General features: G+C 36.7%; 1 protein-coding gene across 1 annotated transcript in view; it reads left to right on the top strand.

Annotated features, from left to right (window-relative positions):
* Positions 1-9,726, top strand: part of LOC102959085 (glutamyl aminopeptidase) — an 82,579-nt gene extending 72,853 nt beyond the window's left edge. Inside the window, exons 19-20 of the mRNA XM_007098249.3 lie at positions 6,329-6,407; positions 7,802-9,726. Coding sequence (XP_007098311.2) covers positions 6,329-6,407; positions 7,802-7,954 — 232 coding nt within the window. The 3' untranslated portion in view covers positions 7,955-9,726. The remainder of the gene's footprint in view (positions 1-6,328; positions 6,408-7,801) is intronic.
* Positions 9,727-14,344: the final 4,618 nt, after the last annotated feature.

The raw sequence follows: 14,344 nt of genomic DNA, 5'->3' as shown, positions 1-14,344 counted from the left end.
TTCCCATCAGCACTACCTAGTTGACAATGACTTATCAGAGATACTAACTATGAAGAAAATTTTCTGTTCTCTTTTTTACCCCATCACTCATCAGACTGCCATTAGGTTCATTCACATTTCTCATCCTTCTGAGATCCAGATTGCATCTGTATGTTTCAGCCCCAATACCCTACATTGCTTTTGCCTATTTGTGATGAAAATTTTTTCCCTTTTTGTTCTTGTAATTATTGAGTGAAACTGCTCCATCTCTATGAAGTTTGACTGGTGCGTGTGCGTGTGTGTGTGTGTGTGTGTGTGTGTGTGTGATGCCTGTCCATCTGTGTATAACCATTTCAATGAAAGGCATGATGGAATTAATAAATCTACCTATTGGGGACATGTTGTTATCTGGAGATAACACTTCATATTATGCAAGCTAGTACCTTCCATTTGCTTACTATATGCCTAGTGACATGTACTGAGTTTTTTGTTTTAATCAAAAAGACCGTAAGTCATTTTTTTTGGCCTTTGCTGCAAGAAACCTATGCAGATAAAGAGTGCTTACTTCTGAATTATTATAAAAAAATGAGTAAATAATGTTCCATTTTGCATAATACAGTGGCCATTCCCTTATTGTTTATTAAACAAAATACTTCTCAAGGCCTATTTGAATAGTTCTAGTGTGATTGATTTCAAATAATGCATATTTCATTTAAAAAATTAGTTCACTGTCATTCCTCTTAATAATTAAGAACTAGAAAAAAACAGGTGTTACTTTGTCATAAAAGTCATAACCATCTGGTCCTCAAGTAAATTAGACCTAATCCTGAAATTAAAAAAAAATGATAAACTATTTCCAGTGCTACTTCCAAAACCCTTGCCCAGGGCTTTTAATATTTCTTCATAGTCTAATGATCTAATTCTCATGAGGCATTATTTCACATAGACTCAAACATAAAATTATATTACAACCACATGGTGAACACAAAAATAACACCCAATATTAATTATGGTTAGTTTGAATAAATAGAATTTTCCCACTAAAATTGGATAGGATAAATTAAACAAAAATGAGCAAGCTATATACAAATATGTTCAAACTTGAATATTTTCCAGAATTCGAATGAGTGGTTTTCCTGCCTAGGATCCTGAACAACTTATTGTCATCCTAAAATAAATAAGCTGCTTTTTTATAAAGGGTTTGTCATATGACTTTTATGACAACTGATGGCCACATCACTAATGCCCTTTCTAGTTTGAGACTTAACCAAAAAGTTCCAAGGATACTTCAGCAATTATTCTTTGATTTTGTTTATCCCAGTAAGGTCTTAGATGAAACTGTGAAGGGGAATGAACTTAATAAGTCAGTAGTGTGGTGTGTTAGAGTTTGATTTTAATTTATGACTATGGATGAAAATTAAGTCAGTAGAGACATAATTGTAACTATTTAAAGACTGCCTCAAACAAAAAAATTAATTAGAATTTAATCAAAAGTTTTATGAGCATGAAATAATTTCTTTTGGATTATATGATAAAACTTATGTAAATATTAAATCCAAGAAGAGGATTGTTACATAATATTATTTTTAAAATATTTAAGATAAATCTTTATTTTAGTTTTAAAAGTAATTAATAGGATAAATATACAGCATATTTCCCTTTAAATGCTACAGGCTATGTGATGTTGGTTTATTGGTATAAACATATTTTGTTCTGGCATTTTTAGTATTTATACAAGTAGTTTCAGTCTTTACTCAATCTCTCCATTGCTAGTTCCCCAAAATATTCTTTAATTTATAGTCACTAAGAACAAAGCAGAAGAGGAATATTATAGAAGTTATAGAAAGTCACTGAGAAAAATTGTGTTCTTACCTCTAATTAACAGACTTTCTTTGAATCTATAGAATATCATTACAGCAACTTAGTGTGATTCTCCTTTTTTATTTTTATCATTTTTATTTTTTTGTGTGATTCTCCTTTTTTAAATCCCCATTTTCTTATTATAAAATGAGTATGTATTTTATTGCACAAAATACAGATAAGCAAAAATAAGGATGCAAAAATCACTCATAATTCTACCATTTAGAAATAACCCTTATTGTCACACCACTGTTTCCTTGAGGTATTTTCCTATGGCTGTTTATTTATATAAAAGGAATCATATTATACATATGATTTTATAACCTGCTGTTTCCCCTGCATCATCCTATATCATGGATGTCTTTCATGTCTTTAAGTATGCTTCTTCAATGTTATTTCTAATGCTCAATCATATTTCAATGTGTAGATACATCTTAGTTTATTTGGCCAATCTCCATATGTTGGATCATAAAATTGTTCCAAACTTTGTGATGAATGTGGCAGAACTGTCACCCAGAAAAAGAAAATTACTCCTATCCTTGCTAATTGAGTATATAAAAACTGATATCTCATTTTAAATATAATTCTTTCACCCAGTAAATATTGTGTAACATCCATTATGTGCTAGGCACTGTGCCTGGCATTGAAGATATGATAGTAGAAACATACTGGTTCTCTGTCCTCATGGAGCTGAGAATCTGGTGATGGAGTCCAATATTAATTAAAGAATCACACTAATACATGTATACTTAAACCTTTAATAACTACAAATAGAAGAGGTTCTATGTACACTGAAAGAATGTAAAAGGGAAACTGACCAAGTCAGGAGAAGTTGGACTTTAAGGGCTTCCCCAAGGAAGTGACAATTGAGCTGAATTCTAAAGGAAAAGTGGGAGTGACTATGGGAACAGGAGGTGAAGCACTCTTGGCTGAATGTCTACTATCAGAAAAGTAAAAAGATAATGGCCAACCTTTGCAGGGTCAGGTTAATATTTGGGCTGTTGTTATAAGAGCAATGATAAGCCACTAAAGGGTTTTAAGTAAGAAAGTGAAATGATTGATTTTACTTTAAAAAGAAAGCTCTGGTACTAAGTCACAGACCTAGATAGGGGCCAGAGTGGATTTGAGAGAAGCAGTCAGAGAGCTACTAGAACAGTCCCAGCAAAAGATAGTGGCAGATTGGACTATGGATGTAATGATGAAGATGAAGAGATAGGAACAACATTTAGAACTTGGTGAATTAGAAACAGGACCGTCGTGAGGGGACAAGGATAGTGCCTAGATTTCTAGAAAACATAAGGCTTATAGAAGGAGAACAATGGCTTCAGTTTGCTATTTATGATGCCTTTGAGTCTCTTTTGAGATGTTGAAGTAGAGATGGTTTCAAGGAAGTTATAGTTCCTTGTCAAATGCTTAAATATTTAAGTTTAAAGTAAATCCAAGATCAAAAAATGCCCATTATATTTACTGGCATAAGAGCTATTAGTAACTCTAGAGATCTACTTTCTCAGTGGAGTGATGGGGGCAGAAACTAAATTGAAGCAAGTTAATAAAACAGTCAATGGTGAAAAAAGACAAGAAATGTAGAGGACTCTTTGAAAAGTTTGACTCTGGGGGGCGCCTGCGTGGCCTAGTCAGTTAAGCGTCCGACTTTGGCTCAAGTCATGATCTCACAGTTCACAGGTTCAAATCTTGCATCCGGCTCTGTGCTGATAGCTCGGAGCCTGGAGCCTGCTTCAGATTCTGTGTCTCCCTCTCTCTCTGCCCCTGCCCCACTCACACTCTGTCTCTCTCTGTCTCTCAAAAATAAATAGACATTAAAAAATTTATCAAAAATAACAAGAAATTCTTGGGGCGCCTGGGTGGCTCAGTCAGTTAAGCGTTTGACTTCGGCTCAGGTCATGATCTCGCAGTCCGTGAGTTTGAGCCCCGCGTCGGGCTCTGTGCTGACCGCTCAGAGCCTGGAGCCTGTTTCGGATTCTGTGTCTCCCTCTCTCTCTGACCCTCCCCCATTCATGCTCTGTCTCTCTCTGTCTCAAAAATAAATAAAACGTTAAAAAAAAATTAAAAAAAAAAGAAAAATAACAATAAATTCTTTAAAAAAATAAGTTAACTCTGGATGTGGCGGTGAGAAAAAAGGATATTAAGAGATGCCAGATCAAGGAAGAGGAGTTTTTTCTTTCTTTATGTGGAAGATCATTTTAATATGTTTAATATATTTTAAAGCTGATGAGAAAGACCCAGTGAAGAATGAGAGCTTTAACATGTAGTACAGAAAAGATTCTTTAAAATTTTTTTTTTAACGTTTATTTATTTTTGAGACAGAGAGAGACAGAGAATGAACGGGGGAGGGCCAGAGAGAGAGGGAGACATAGAATCTGAAACAGGCTCCAGGCTCTGAGCTGTCAGCACAGAGCCCGACGCGGGGCTCGAACTCAGGGACCATGAGATCATGACCTGAGCCGAAGTGGGACGCTTAACCGACTGAGCCACCCAGGCGCCCCCAGAAAAGATTCTTTCAAAAATAAAGTGTTTAAGTGGAGAGAAGTCGGAGTCAATGCACAGATGGTAGAAGAAAACTAGGTATCTTTGTATATTTGCAAACTAAAAGATGTAGGAGTTACCGTATATTTTCTCTGTGGATTAGAAGACAAGGTCATCTTTGTTGGAGAGGGAGGAAAGCAGGAGAATGTCTGGAGGTTGGAAGAGAGTGACAACACTTGAAAAAAGTAATTCAAGGATAAAGAGAATGAATTGACCAGGGTAATGTAGGAGGACTGTCAATGTGGAGGGTCCATTTAAGATTGATATTATGAATTTTTAGTGAAACATTATGAAGAAAGTTGGGTGACCGTCCTTGACAGATTAGCCACCTGGTGCAAACACAGAGGAAATGGGCGGTTGATTTTCTCCAAAGCTGGATTTCTGCTGGAAACAAATTATTAAACTATAAGGGAGTTTAGGGCTTAGGAAAAAAAAAATGTTGAAAATGGTAGACCAAGGAATCAAAGCTATATAAGAAAATAAGTGCAAGGAAAAGGAAGATCTGATGGTCTGGTGGCACTGGACCTGGTACACTGACAATGGTTAGTTATTAGAACATTTCATGTTTTTTCCCATTGGCATATTTTGTCTTTACGTTTCTTCTGCAAACTGTGGATTCATTTCCTTGATAATTTCACGTTGGCATATTTCTCCCTTTTAAATTTATATAGTGAAATGTATTTGTATAGTGAAGAACTGTATAGTGAAATATTTACATAGTGAAAATATTTGCTCTTTTCACATCAAAACAACAAATTTTGACTTAATTTTATGAGGTTGAATTTTAGTATAAACAATTTTTAAGATGTGTGTAATAATCTTAGTTTTTATCTCCATGGTTTCTGCTTCTGTTATGTGATAATTTTTAAGTGTAGAATTTCTCCTACCATTTGTTTACCTCTCTATATAGTGATATATTTTCTTTTATTCTTCTCTGGCATTCCAGTGGTTCAAAGTTAATACATAATTCTTGTGGTTGTTTTTCTTACACTGTGACTAGTTGTGATGAGATTTTTACCTGTATCATAATTATTCATATTACGGTCTGTAAGGAAATTTCTGATCCTTGCTCTTTAAGAGAAAAAGTGCAAAAGGGAAAGGAATCGAGTATCATCTCTAAAATCCTATCTTTGCACTTAGCTGTAAGTGTCTTTGCTTAGTCTAATATAGATCATATAGGCTAATATAAACCAATATGGTATGCAAGTAGCTAATAGAGCTTTTTGAAAGAAGAATGAATAGCTTATATTCAAATTTCTGCACCTGCGGGAAGATGCACAGAGTATTTGTCACAATAAAGGTGACTAGAGCTACCCTGCTGTATCGAAAATACAGACATGCAGCAGCTTAAAGGATATGCGTAATTATTTCTCACTCAGGTTAGTCTGCTGAAGTGAGCATTCTAAGTTGTTGAAGTAGTTCTACTCTATGAGACATAGGACCTTATCCGATTGGTGTGGTTGAAGGTTGGAGGGAGGGGAGAAAAAGAAGTCCAAGGCAAGCGATTTTCCTTTACCGAAGCAAGGAGGCAGTGGTTGAACATACCGCTTCTGCTCGTGTTCCACTGATACAAACTGAGCCACCCATCTGCACCTCGCTATGAGGGAGGCTGACAAATGTAATCTCTATCCGGGTTCTCACAGTGCAGGAAAGAAGAACAGATTTGGGGAATACAGCAAGCAGTCTACCACATCCGGGATAGTGTTGTGGATCTGTCTACAAAAAAAGTGAAGGATTTACTAAGAATGCTTCCTGAATAGAAATATTAAATTAAATGTGTTTCTATGTTTTACTTACTCTGCAAATTACTTTAACACACACACACACACACACACACACACACACACACACACACACAAATCAAAAGCAGATGTCTACATCTAGAGAAATGATTTAAAGTTCTAGGCACTTATATTCCCTTTTACTTCCTTAAACTTCTCTTTAGATATACACTCAATGACAGAAACCTTGGCAGAATTGTCACCATAGCAGAACCATTCAACACCGAACTGCAGCTCTGGCAGGTATGAACCTAAATCCCTCTGGACTTGTCCAGGAAGAAAGAATTTAACTGTTTTCTTTGTTTCAAACAGAAATGGCATTTTCTCTATTCGGGTCGCAGAAGACAGGGAGAAAGAAATAATTCTTATATCTAATTAAATGTGTACCTATTTTTTTCTAAACTGAAAAGCATTCAAATAATCAAGAAACAAAGTTTAAAAGTGAAGAAAGCTGAGGCCTTGGGAGGCTTAGAAGGCTACCTTTTGGCTTATCAAAGCTTGGATAGTATATGTCCCCCGGTAAATGTAGCTTGGAATAAGATGGTCAAGATTTGATTCCTCTTAAAATTCATAGTTTTGGAATTAAATTTTTTTCAATGTTTATTTATTTTTTAGAGAGGGAGAGAATGTGAGTGAGTGGGGGAGGGCCAGAGAGAGAGGGAGACACAGAACCTGAAGCAGGCTCCAGGCTGTCAGCACAGAGCCCAACGTGGGGCTTGAACCCACAAACCATGAGATCATGACCTGAGCTGAAGTCCAACACTTAACTGACTGAGCCACCCAGGCACCCCTTTATAGTTTTGGAATTTAAAGACTTTTTAGGTTTCAAATTATCTCAATTCCCAGAAGGAAAAACATTTATTAATGTTGGACAGAGATCATATGAATTTTCAGTATCTGCATATTATATGTTGGAATGATAATATTCTGTGTATTAAGAAACAAAATTCAGGCACCTGGGTGGCTTAGTCAGTTGGGTGTCCAGCTCTTGATTTCGGCTTAGGTCATGATCTCATGGTTCATGGACCAGTGCAGAGCCTGCTCCCTCTCTCTCTGCACCTTCCCCACCTCAAAAACTAATTAGTTAATTAATTAATTAATTTAGAAAGAAACAAAAGAATTCTCATTTTTGTAAGTAGCAAACAACACTATAATTGAATTTGGGGAAAGACTTTGGAAGGAAGAGGAAAAATAGAACGAAGGTTAAAAGAGATGTTATTGGAAGTCCTTAATAAGTGAATTGAGAGTATGTTAATATATTTCCGACTCCTGAAGTGAAAGGCTAATAAGGAAAGCCATCATTCCGCAGACCAGGTTTTCCAGGGAATGCCTGGGGAATGCATAGGAAACAGAGAAAGCCCCAGAAGCACAGCAGGCCATGCCAGCAATTTAGTGTGCTTCTCCTTCTCCAATATGGCAGAGCCTCCTTTGACTTGACATGGTGCCAGAAGTCCAGTAATGACTGCTAATGTAAGAGATGGGCTTAATCTAAACGATGCACCAAGACTGTACCTTGGTGTTGTACAATAATAATGAATTTCCAGGGAAGAAAGAAACCAATCCAGTTTGTAAGTAAAAGTCTTGAAGACTAGTTGGGCTTAAAATGACTTTCTTAATTATTTCCCTTTCTTTTCTAGATGGAAAGCTTTTTCAAAAAATATCCAGAAGCTGGAGCGGGAGAAAAACCTAGGCAGCAAGTGCTGGAAACAGTGAAGAACAATATTGAGTGGTTAAAACAAAATAGAAACACCATAAGACAATGGTTTTTGGATTTACCTAAGAATGGTTAATGTGTTCAAATATCATGTTTTAATTTTGTGAATCTATTGTTTCTCCTGTTAAACATTTGGTGGCCTAATTTAGAAGCACCATGGAGGGAGTCTTATACCCAGATACTGCTTTTGCTAAGTAGTGTGTTTATATGTCTTGCAAAACTTTTAAATTGTTCTTCTTTGTTTATGAAGGAAGATACTAATAGAGTAGTTAATGTACTCAGGGATTTCTTCTAAGTGTACTTCATAGGAGATTCTTTGCAAACTGAAGAGAATTTAATAGCCATTTTAATGTCTTTAAATATCATTCTCTATATCTTAAATCTGTGAAAATAGAACAATTTGGTCTTAGCTTTACATTTTTAGTACCAAAGAAACACCACTTAATCTTCTCTCTTGATTGATTTTTAAAGTTTAAATACCAGTACTTGAGGGACCAAAATTACCATCTTAATCTTTATTTTATTATTCAGAATTACACATATCTAATATCATTATATTCACATGTGTCCTACTCCTTTAAATCCTCAAAAGTAACCCAGGTTTAAATTTTACTCAAGGATTGCATGAATTAGCCAAATAAATGGCTTTTGCCTTCACTACAAAATCAACAAGTGAACTCTCTTTGCCTTTATAAAATAAATCTGAATGATTAACTTGAAAAAATATATTGTTTTCCAGTGTCACTTTACTCTCGAATAATAATGACTGCAGCGTTCCCCAAATAATTTAGCATGAGGCAAATATGATTCAAGAACCTAGCCTTTTTCATGCTTGGTACTCTGTCATCCTGTTCCATTCCCTACAAAGCTCCTTCAAATATGCTATGAAATTAGAGGGAAGATAGTGCTTAACTTTGCTCCATGGATTTTAGAGGAAAAAGGCTAAATAATTGGAAACTGGTCAGGAAAGAGAGAAGGCTGATTATTCCATAAAACTAAATGGAATTAGAATTTAGCTTTGATCTAACCTAGCAATCTAAGTGTGAAAATGAGGAAACCCATGTATGTCTCCAGCATGACTCTGCATATCTGAGGATATTTCTTCTTATAGACAACTTTTATGTATAAGCCCTTAGATCCTAATCCATACAGAATAGCACCGATCAAATTTATGTTCGTGACTTGATTAAAGACATCAATTTTGTAGAAGCCGGTGGCAAGAATATGTTTAATATGGCACTTGGTGCCTAGTGGACCCACAATGTAAGTCCAATAGGCAGAAAAGAAGGTAAATGACTATGTTCCAGTCTGCTATATCTAGAAAATCTAAATTTATTTGGAACCTTCAGAAGTATAAAATAATTTAAGATTGGTCTGATGATAATTCAAGCATATAAGAACAATGAAAATCTTAGCTTTGACTTTACTTACATAATAATGTGCCTCCATTAATACTCCCAAATTTTGTAAACTTTCCTACTGCTATTTCATAATTATTGCTTCTCAATCTACGCAGCTAAACTGGAAAATTCAAATGTGGACTGGGGGAAAAAGATTTAAAAAAAAAAAAGAAATTTCCAGACCAGAACTTTAAAAATATTTAAAGAAGAAGAAAAGAAGAAAAGACACATTAACACCATAAATCATCAGGAAAGTCCCACTATCCGCATGAGGCTTAACACCCTAACTACAGATTAATCATAATCAAAACCAGCAGTTCAAGTCTATGTATTGTTTCAAGTGGACAAATAAGGAGTGGAATGGTTTATCCTCCTGCTTTATGTAATAAATTATTTTTTAAAGAAAAATGTAAGTTTGAGGGCGATGGTAAATAAAGAAATTCCAACTTGCGTACAAGTTATTCTGTGTCCTTCCACTTTAAGCACCACAATGGAGAATCAATTGCTTAGCTTTCTTTACCCCACGTGAAAAAGAAATGTGTACACCTCTGTCATAATAACTCCACTAGCCCTTTGGGCCCTTCCCATAAGCATCTGGTTTTTAAAAGGCTGACGACCGATAGACCTATGCCAAGAACAATTTACTACTCTGCTTGCTTGGTTTGTCATGATTTTCACAAGGGAGGAAAATTAGTATGTTGTTTCCAAAATTAAAACACAGCAAACCATCAACTTTAAAAAATTAACTGGAAGAAATGATCGGCAAGTTCATGTAACAAGGGGCAGGGCCGGTATTAGTACCTTTGACCTAGGCAGTCTACTGTATCCCAGATCATTGCTATGTACCCACATGAATATAAACTAGGAATTCAAATAACAAACATAAAAGTGATAGATGGAGAAGGTCTGGGAAGCAGAGATAAACAGCTAGGTTGATGGCAATGGTATTCCTATAGTTTACCCTCCATGTTGGTAAAGTGTAAGTCGAAAAATAAACATAAGGTGGCAACAAAAATTTAGTGCCACAATTCTCAAAGGAAATTGAGAATAAGGAGGGAACAGAAGTAGGGGAATAGGAAGACGAGTGGAGCTTTTCAAAACATTACTAATAACAGTAGCAAAGTTTTTCTTTTAACCAAGCACTGTTTTAAATACTAGCACTCCACATACATTAATTTCTATATTTAAATTTATAAAAACCCCATGAGGTAGATACTGCTAATGTCCTATGTTATAGACGGAAACACTAAGAGAAGTTGGAGAACTTGCTCAAGTCATTAGTGTCCGGCACCAGCCAGAATTTGAATCTTGGCAATTTATCATCAGAACCTTTGTCCTCAACCCCAGTGTTAGAACAGCAACATGTGCTTTATAACTGGAGTGCTCCGGATTTGAATTTCAGCTACTTGATAGTCAAGTACCTTCAATCTCTCTATTGCTCAGTTTTCTCATCTATAAAGTGGGGATAAAAATGACTATCTCAATGGGTTATTGTGAGGATTAAATGCAAAAATGCATGTAAAGGATGAATGTATGGGAAATAATCACTGGATAAACAAACACTAGACACTTTTATTTTCATTATTATGGTATCTCCTAGTCCCCACTTAAGACACTAGTTTGCATAACACGGTAAATCTGGGTTCAAGAATAACCAAACCTAAGCAACTGAAGGCACTAAGGAGAGGCAGTGTGTCAAACTATGCTGTCGTTCACAGTCACTGCCCCTCCCTAAAGAGGATCTCATTATCTCTAGCATGGTCCAGCATGGGTGTGTGACCTACTTTGGCTGAAATATGAATAAGAACGATGTTTGTTGATTTTAGTCAAAAATGTCCAAAGCTGGCACACGGTTTCCCACCTCCTCCATTTTTCTTCTGCCACTAGATCCAGTGATGTCCCAGATAAAGGCACCTCTATTAGTCTGAATTCCAGAATGAAAACAACACGGAGCAGAATGTAGCCGGCACACAGTGCACCTGCACTATGAGAAATGCCCTTTGTTATTGTAAACCATTAAGATTTTGAGGCTGTCTGTACCTCAGCATAAGCTAGCCTAATCTGTCTAGTATGAACACTAAACTAACGTGATACTCTCCCATAGTTATTTTTGTTCCAGTTCTCCCACCTTGTCCTTCCTCTATCAGGGGTTAGAAAACTTCTGCCTGCTTATCTTTGTAAGACTTACAGTTAAAAATAGTTTTTACATTTTTAAATGGTTGGGAAAAATACAAATAATAGCTTGTGGAATGTGAACATTGTATGAAGTTTAAATGTCAGTGCCCTTAAAGTTTTATTGAAACACAAGTTCAGGCATTCATTTACATATTGAGTATGGCTGCTTTCCTGTTGCAACCGCAGTGCTGAGTGGTTGCCACCAGAGATCTTATGGCCCACAGAAAGCCTAAAATAGTTACCTCTGTGTCCCTTACCAAAAAAGTTTGCTGGTCCCTAATCTTATATTTAGTTCTTCCCTCCTTTTGCATTCAATTATTTTCCCCCTTTCTCCCCTCTATTCTGTACTCCAACCCAGTGTTTCTCAACACTAGCACTATTGCCTTTTTGAGCCTGTTAATACTTTGTTGCAGAGGGCGATCTGTACTCCGTGAAATGTTTAGCAGCATCCCTGGCCTTTATCCTCTAGTTGTCAGTAGTGTATCCCCCAAGCCCACATGTCTCTAGACATGACCAAATGTCCTGTAGGAGGCCAAATCTCCCCAGTTGAGAATTACTGCCTAACATTAAACTTGCGAATAAATGCTATGGGCATTATTTAGCCACCTTAAATGACAGGTAAGGAGACTACAGACATTCAAAGACCATTAAGAGGAAAGGCTTGATGATGAAGAGAAGGCTGAATAAAGTATTCATTCATTCATATATTCATTCAAATAACTAATATTTAGGGGCGTCTGGGTGGCTCAGTTGGTGAAGCATCAAACTTCGATTCCGGTCATGATCTCGCAGTTCATGGGTTCAAGCCCCACGTCAGGCTCTGTGCTGACAGCTGGGAGTCTGGAGCTTGCTTCCAATTCTGTGTCTCCCTCTCTCTCTCTGCCCCTCCCCCACTCATACTGTTTCTCTCTCTCAAAAATAAATAAAAACATTAAAAAAATAACTAATATTTATAAAATATCTATTGTATGAGAAGCCTTGTTTGAGGTACTGGTTGTCCTAGGTTCAGGAATGGATTTAGGAGACAACTGGAAGAAAAAGACATTGTCTATTGTCACCGCACCTTCATTTCTATCATCTTTTCCGTCCTCATCCCCCTCTATTACCAAGCTGGGATGCCAAAAATTGTACTTCCCTGGCTTCTGCATGATTTACGTTCTGCCAGTGATATACACTTCTATGAGACTTGGAAGGAAAAGAGAGAAGAGGCTGTTTCCAAGAGAGTGCAGGGGAAAGAAGTTTCTGGGGTAGATGTGAGTTGGCAGCTTCTGAACTCCATGTCCCTGTGTATTTACCATTGCTGTGATGCAGGGAAGCTCTGATGAGACATTCATAGTTTTCTCACTTCTGGGTGATACTAGCAGTTTCTGATCTCTGGGTCAGAGAGGTGGTGATATGCAACCCTGAAACCAGAAGCCTAGCACTGACCCTCTAACTTCTATTCCTCCTGCCCTTTTAGTGATGTATGAGTGTCTGATTCTTTGTATTCAATCTTTTTCTGCTTTCTGAACTGAGCCCTGAGTGATACAAGTGGACTACAGTTTTTGTTTTGGTTTGTATTTCCATCTTACCCAGTGTTCTTTTTTCTGCCCACTGTCCTTCATATATAAAAAGCTCCAAGCTGGGTCCTTTGTTTGACACAGATTAGTGGACCGGATTGACCCTGTAAGAGACCACTCTAGCCTTGATGAGTTTTAGAACATGGAAAAAATCATGATAGGCAGTATTTGAAACAGATTCATATCTGTAATAAAGGGGAAAAAAATTGGAGCAGTGTATTTTCCTTTTGTGTTGGGATACATAGGCATATTAGAATGCATCACTGAGAAAGCATCAAACTTGACCTCCCCAGTTCCTCAAATGTTAAACATAGAGTTACCAAATGTTCCAACAATTCCACTACTAACATCCCCAAGAGCATTGACGACGTATGTCCACACAAAAACTGATACGTGAATATTCACAGAATCATTCATAACGAATGGATAAACAAAAGGTGGTGTGACTATACCACAAGGAGGGATGAAGTATTATGATATATACCTTAACAAGGATGAAACTTGAAAACTTTATGCTAAATGAGAGAAGCTAGTCACAAAACGCCACATGTTGTATAATTCTATTTTTATGAAATGTCCTAAATAGGTAAATCTGTAGAGACAGAAAGTAGATAAGTAGTTGCCAGGGGCTCAGGAGGAGGACATGGGAAGTGATTGGTAATGGTTTTTTTTGTTGTTGTTGTTTGTTTGTTTGTTTGTTTTGAGATGATGAGGATGTTCCAAAATTAGATAATGGTGGGGCACCTGGCTAGCTCATCGACAGAGCATGAGACTCTTAGTCTCAGGGTCAAGTCCCACGTAGGGTGTGGAACCTACTTAAAAATTTAAAATAAATAGAATTAAAGTGATGGATGCCCAAGTCTGTGAATATACTGAAAACCACTGAATTGTAATACTATTTACAAGGTTGAATTTTATGATATATGAATTATATCTCAATAATGCTTTACCAAAAAAGTTGTCTTCCGTTTTTGGAGCTTCAGTAAACTCACTAAACAGTAGTACTGGCTCATGAGAAAGTCCTATATTCTCTGCAATGGATACTGACAATGCTCATTCCACCAAGTGCTTTTGTCTCCTTAAAATTGCTTCTATTTCCAGATTCAAGGATTTGCATCATTAATTCCAAAAGATCCTTATATTTTCATTCAAAGATGAAGCTGATTCTTAAATTGCATTTTTCATCATCAGGATTCCATGTGATCTTGACAGAACTAAAAATCACAGTGCCTCATTTCCCCCACCTCCCACCCTTCCCACCTTGGTGCCCCATCCCAATGATCAATGGTAAGCTCAGGAGTGACCACTTGGCCAAAGCAGAGCAGATTAACA

This window comes from Panthera tigris, chromosome B1, assembly GCF_018350195.1.
Source record: "Panthera tigris isolate Pti1 chromosome B1, P.tigris_Pti1_mat1.1, whole genome shotgun sequence".
NCBI lineage: Eukaryota > Metazoa > Chordata > Mammalia > Carnivora > Felidae > Panthera > Panthera tigris.
This window is presented reverse-complemented; position numbering and strand designations above follow the sequence as displayed.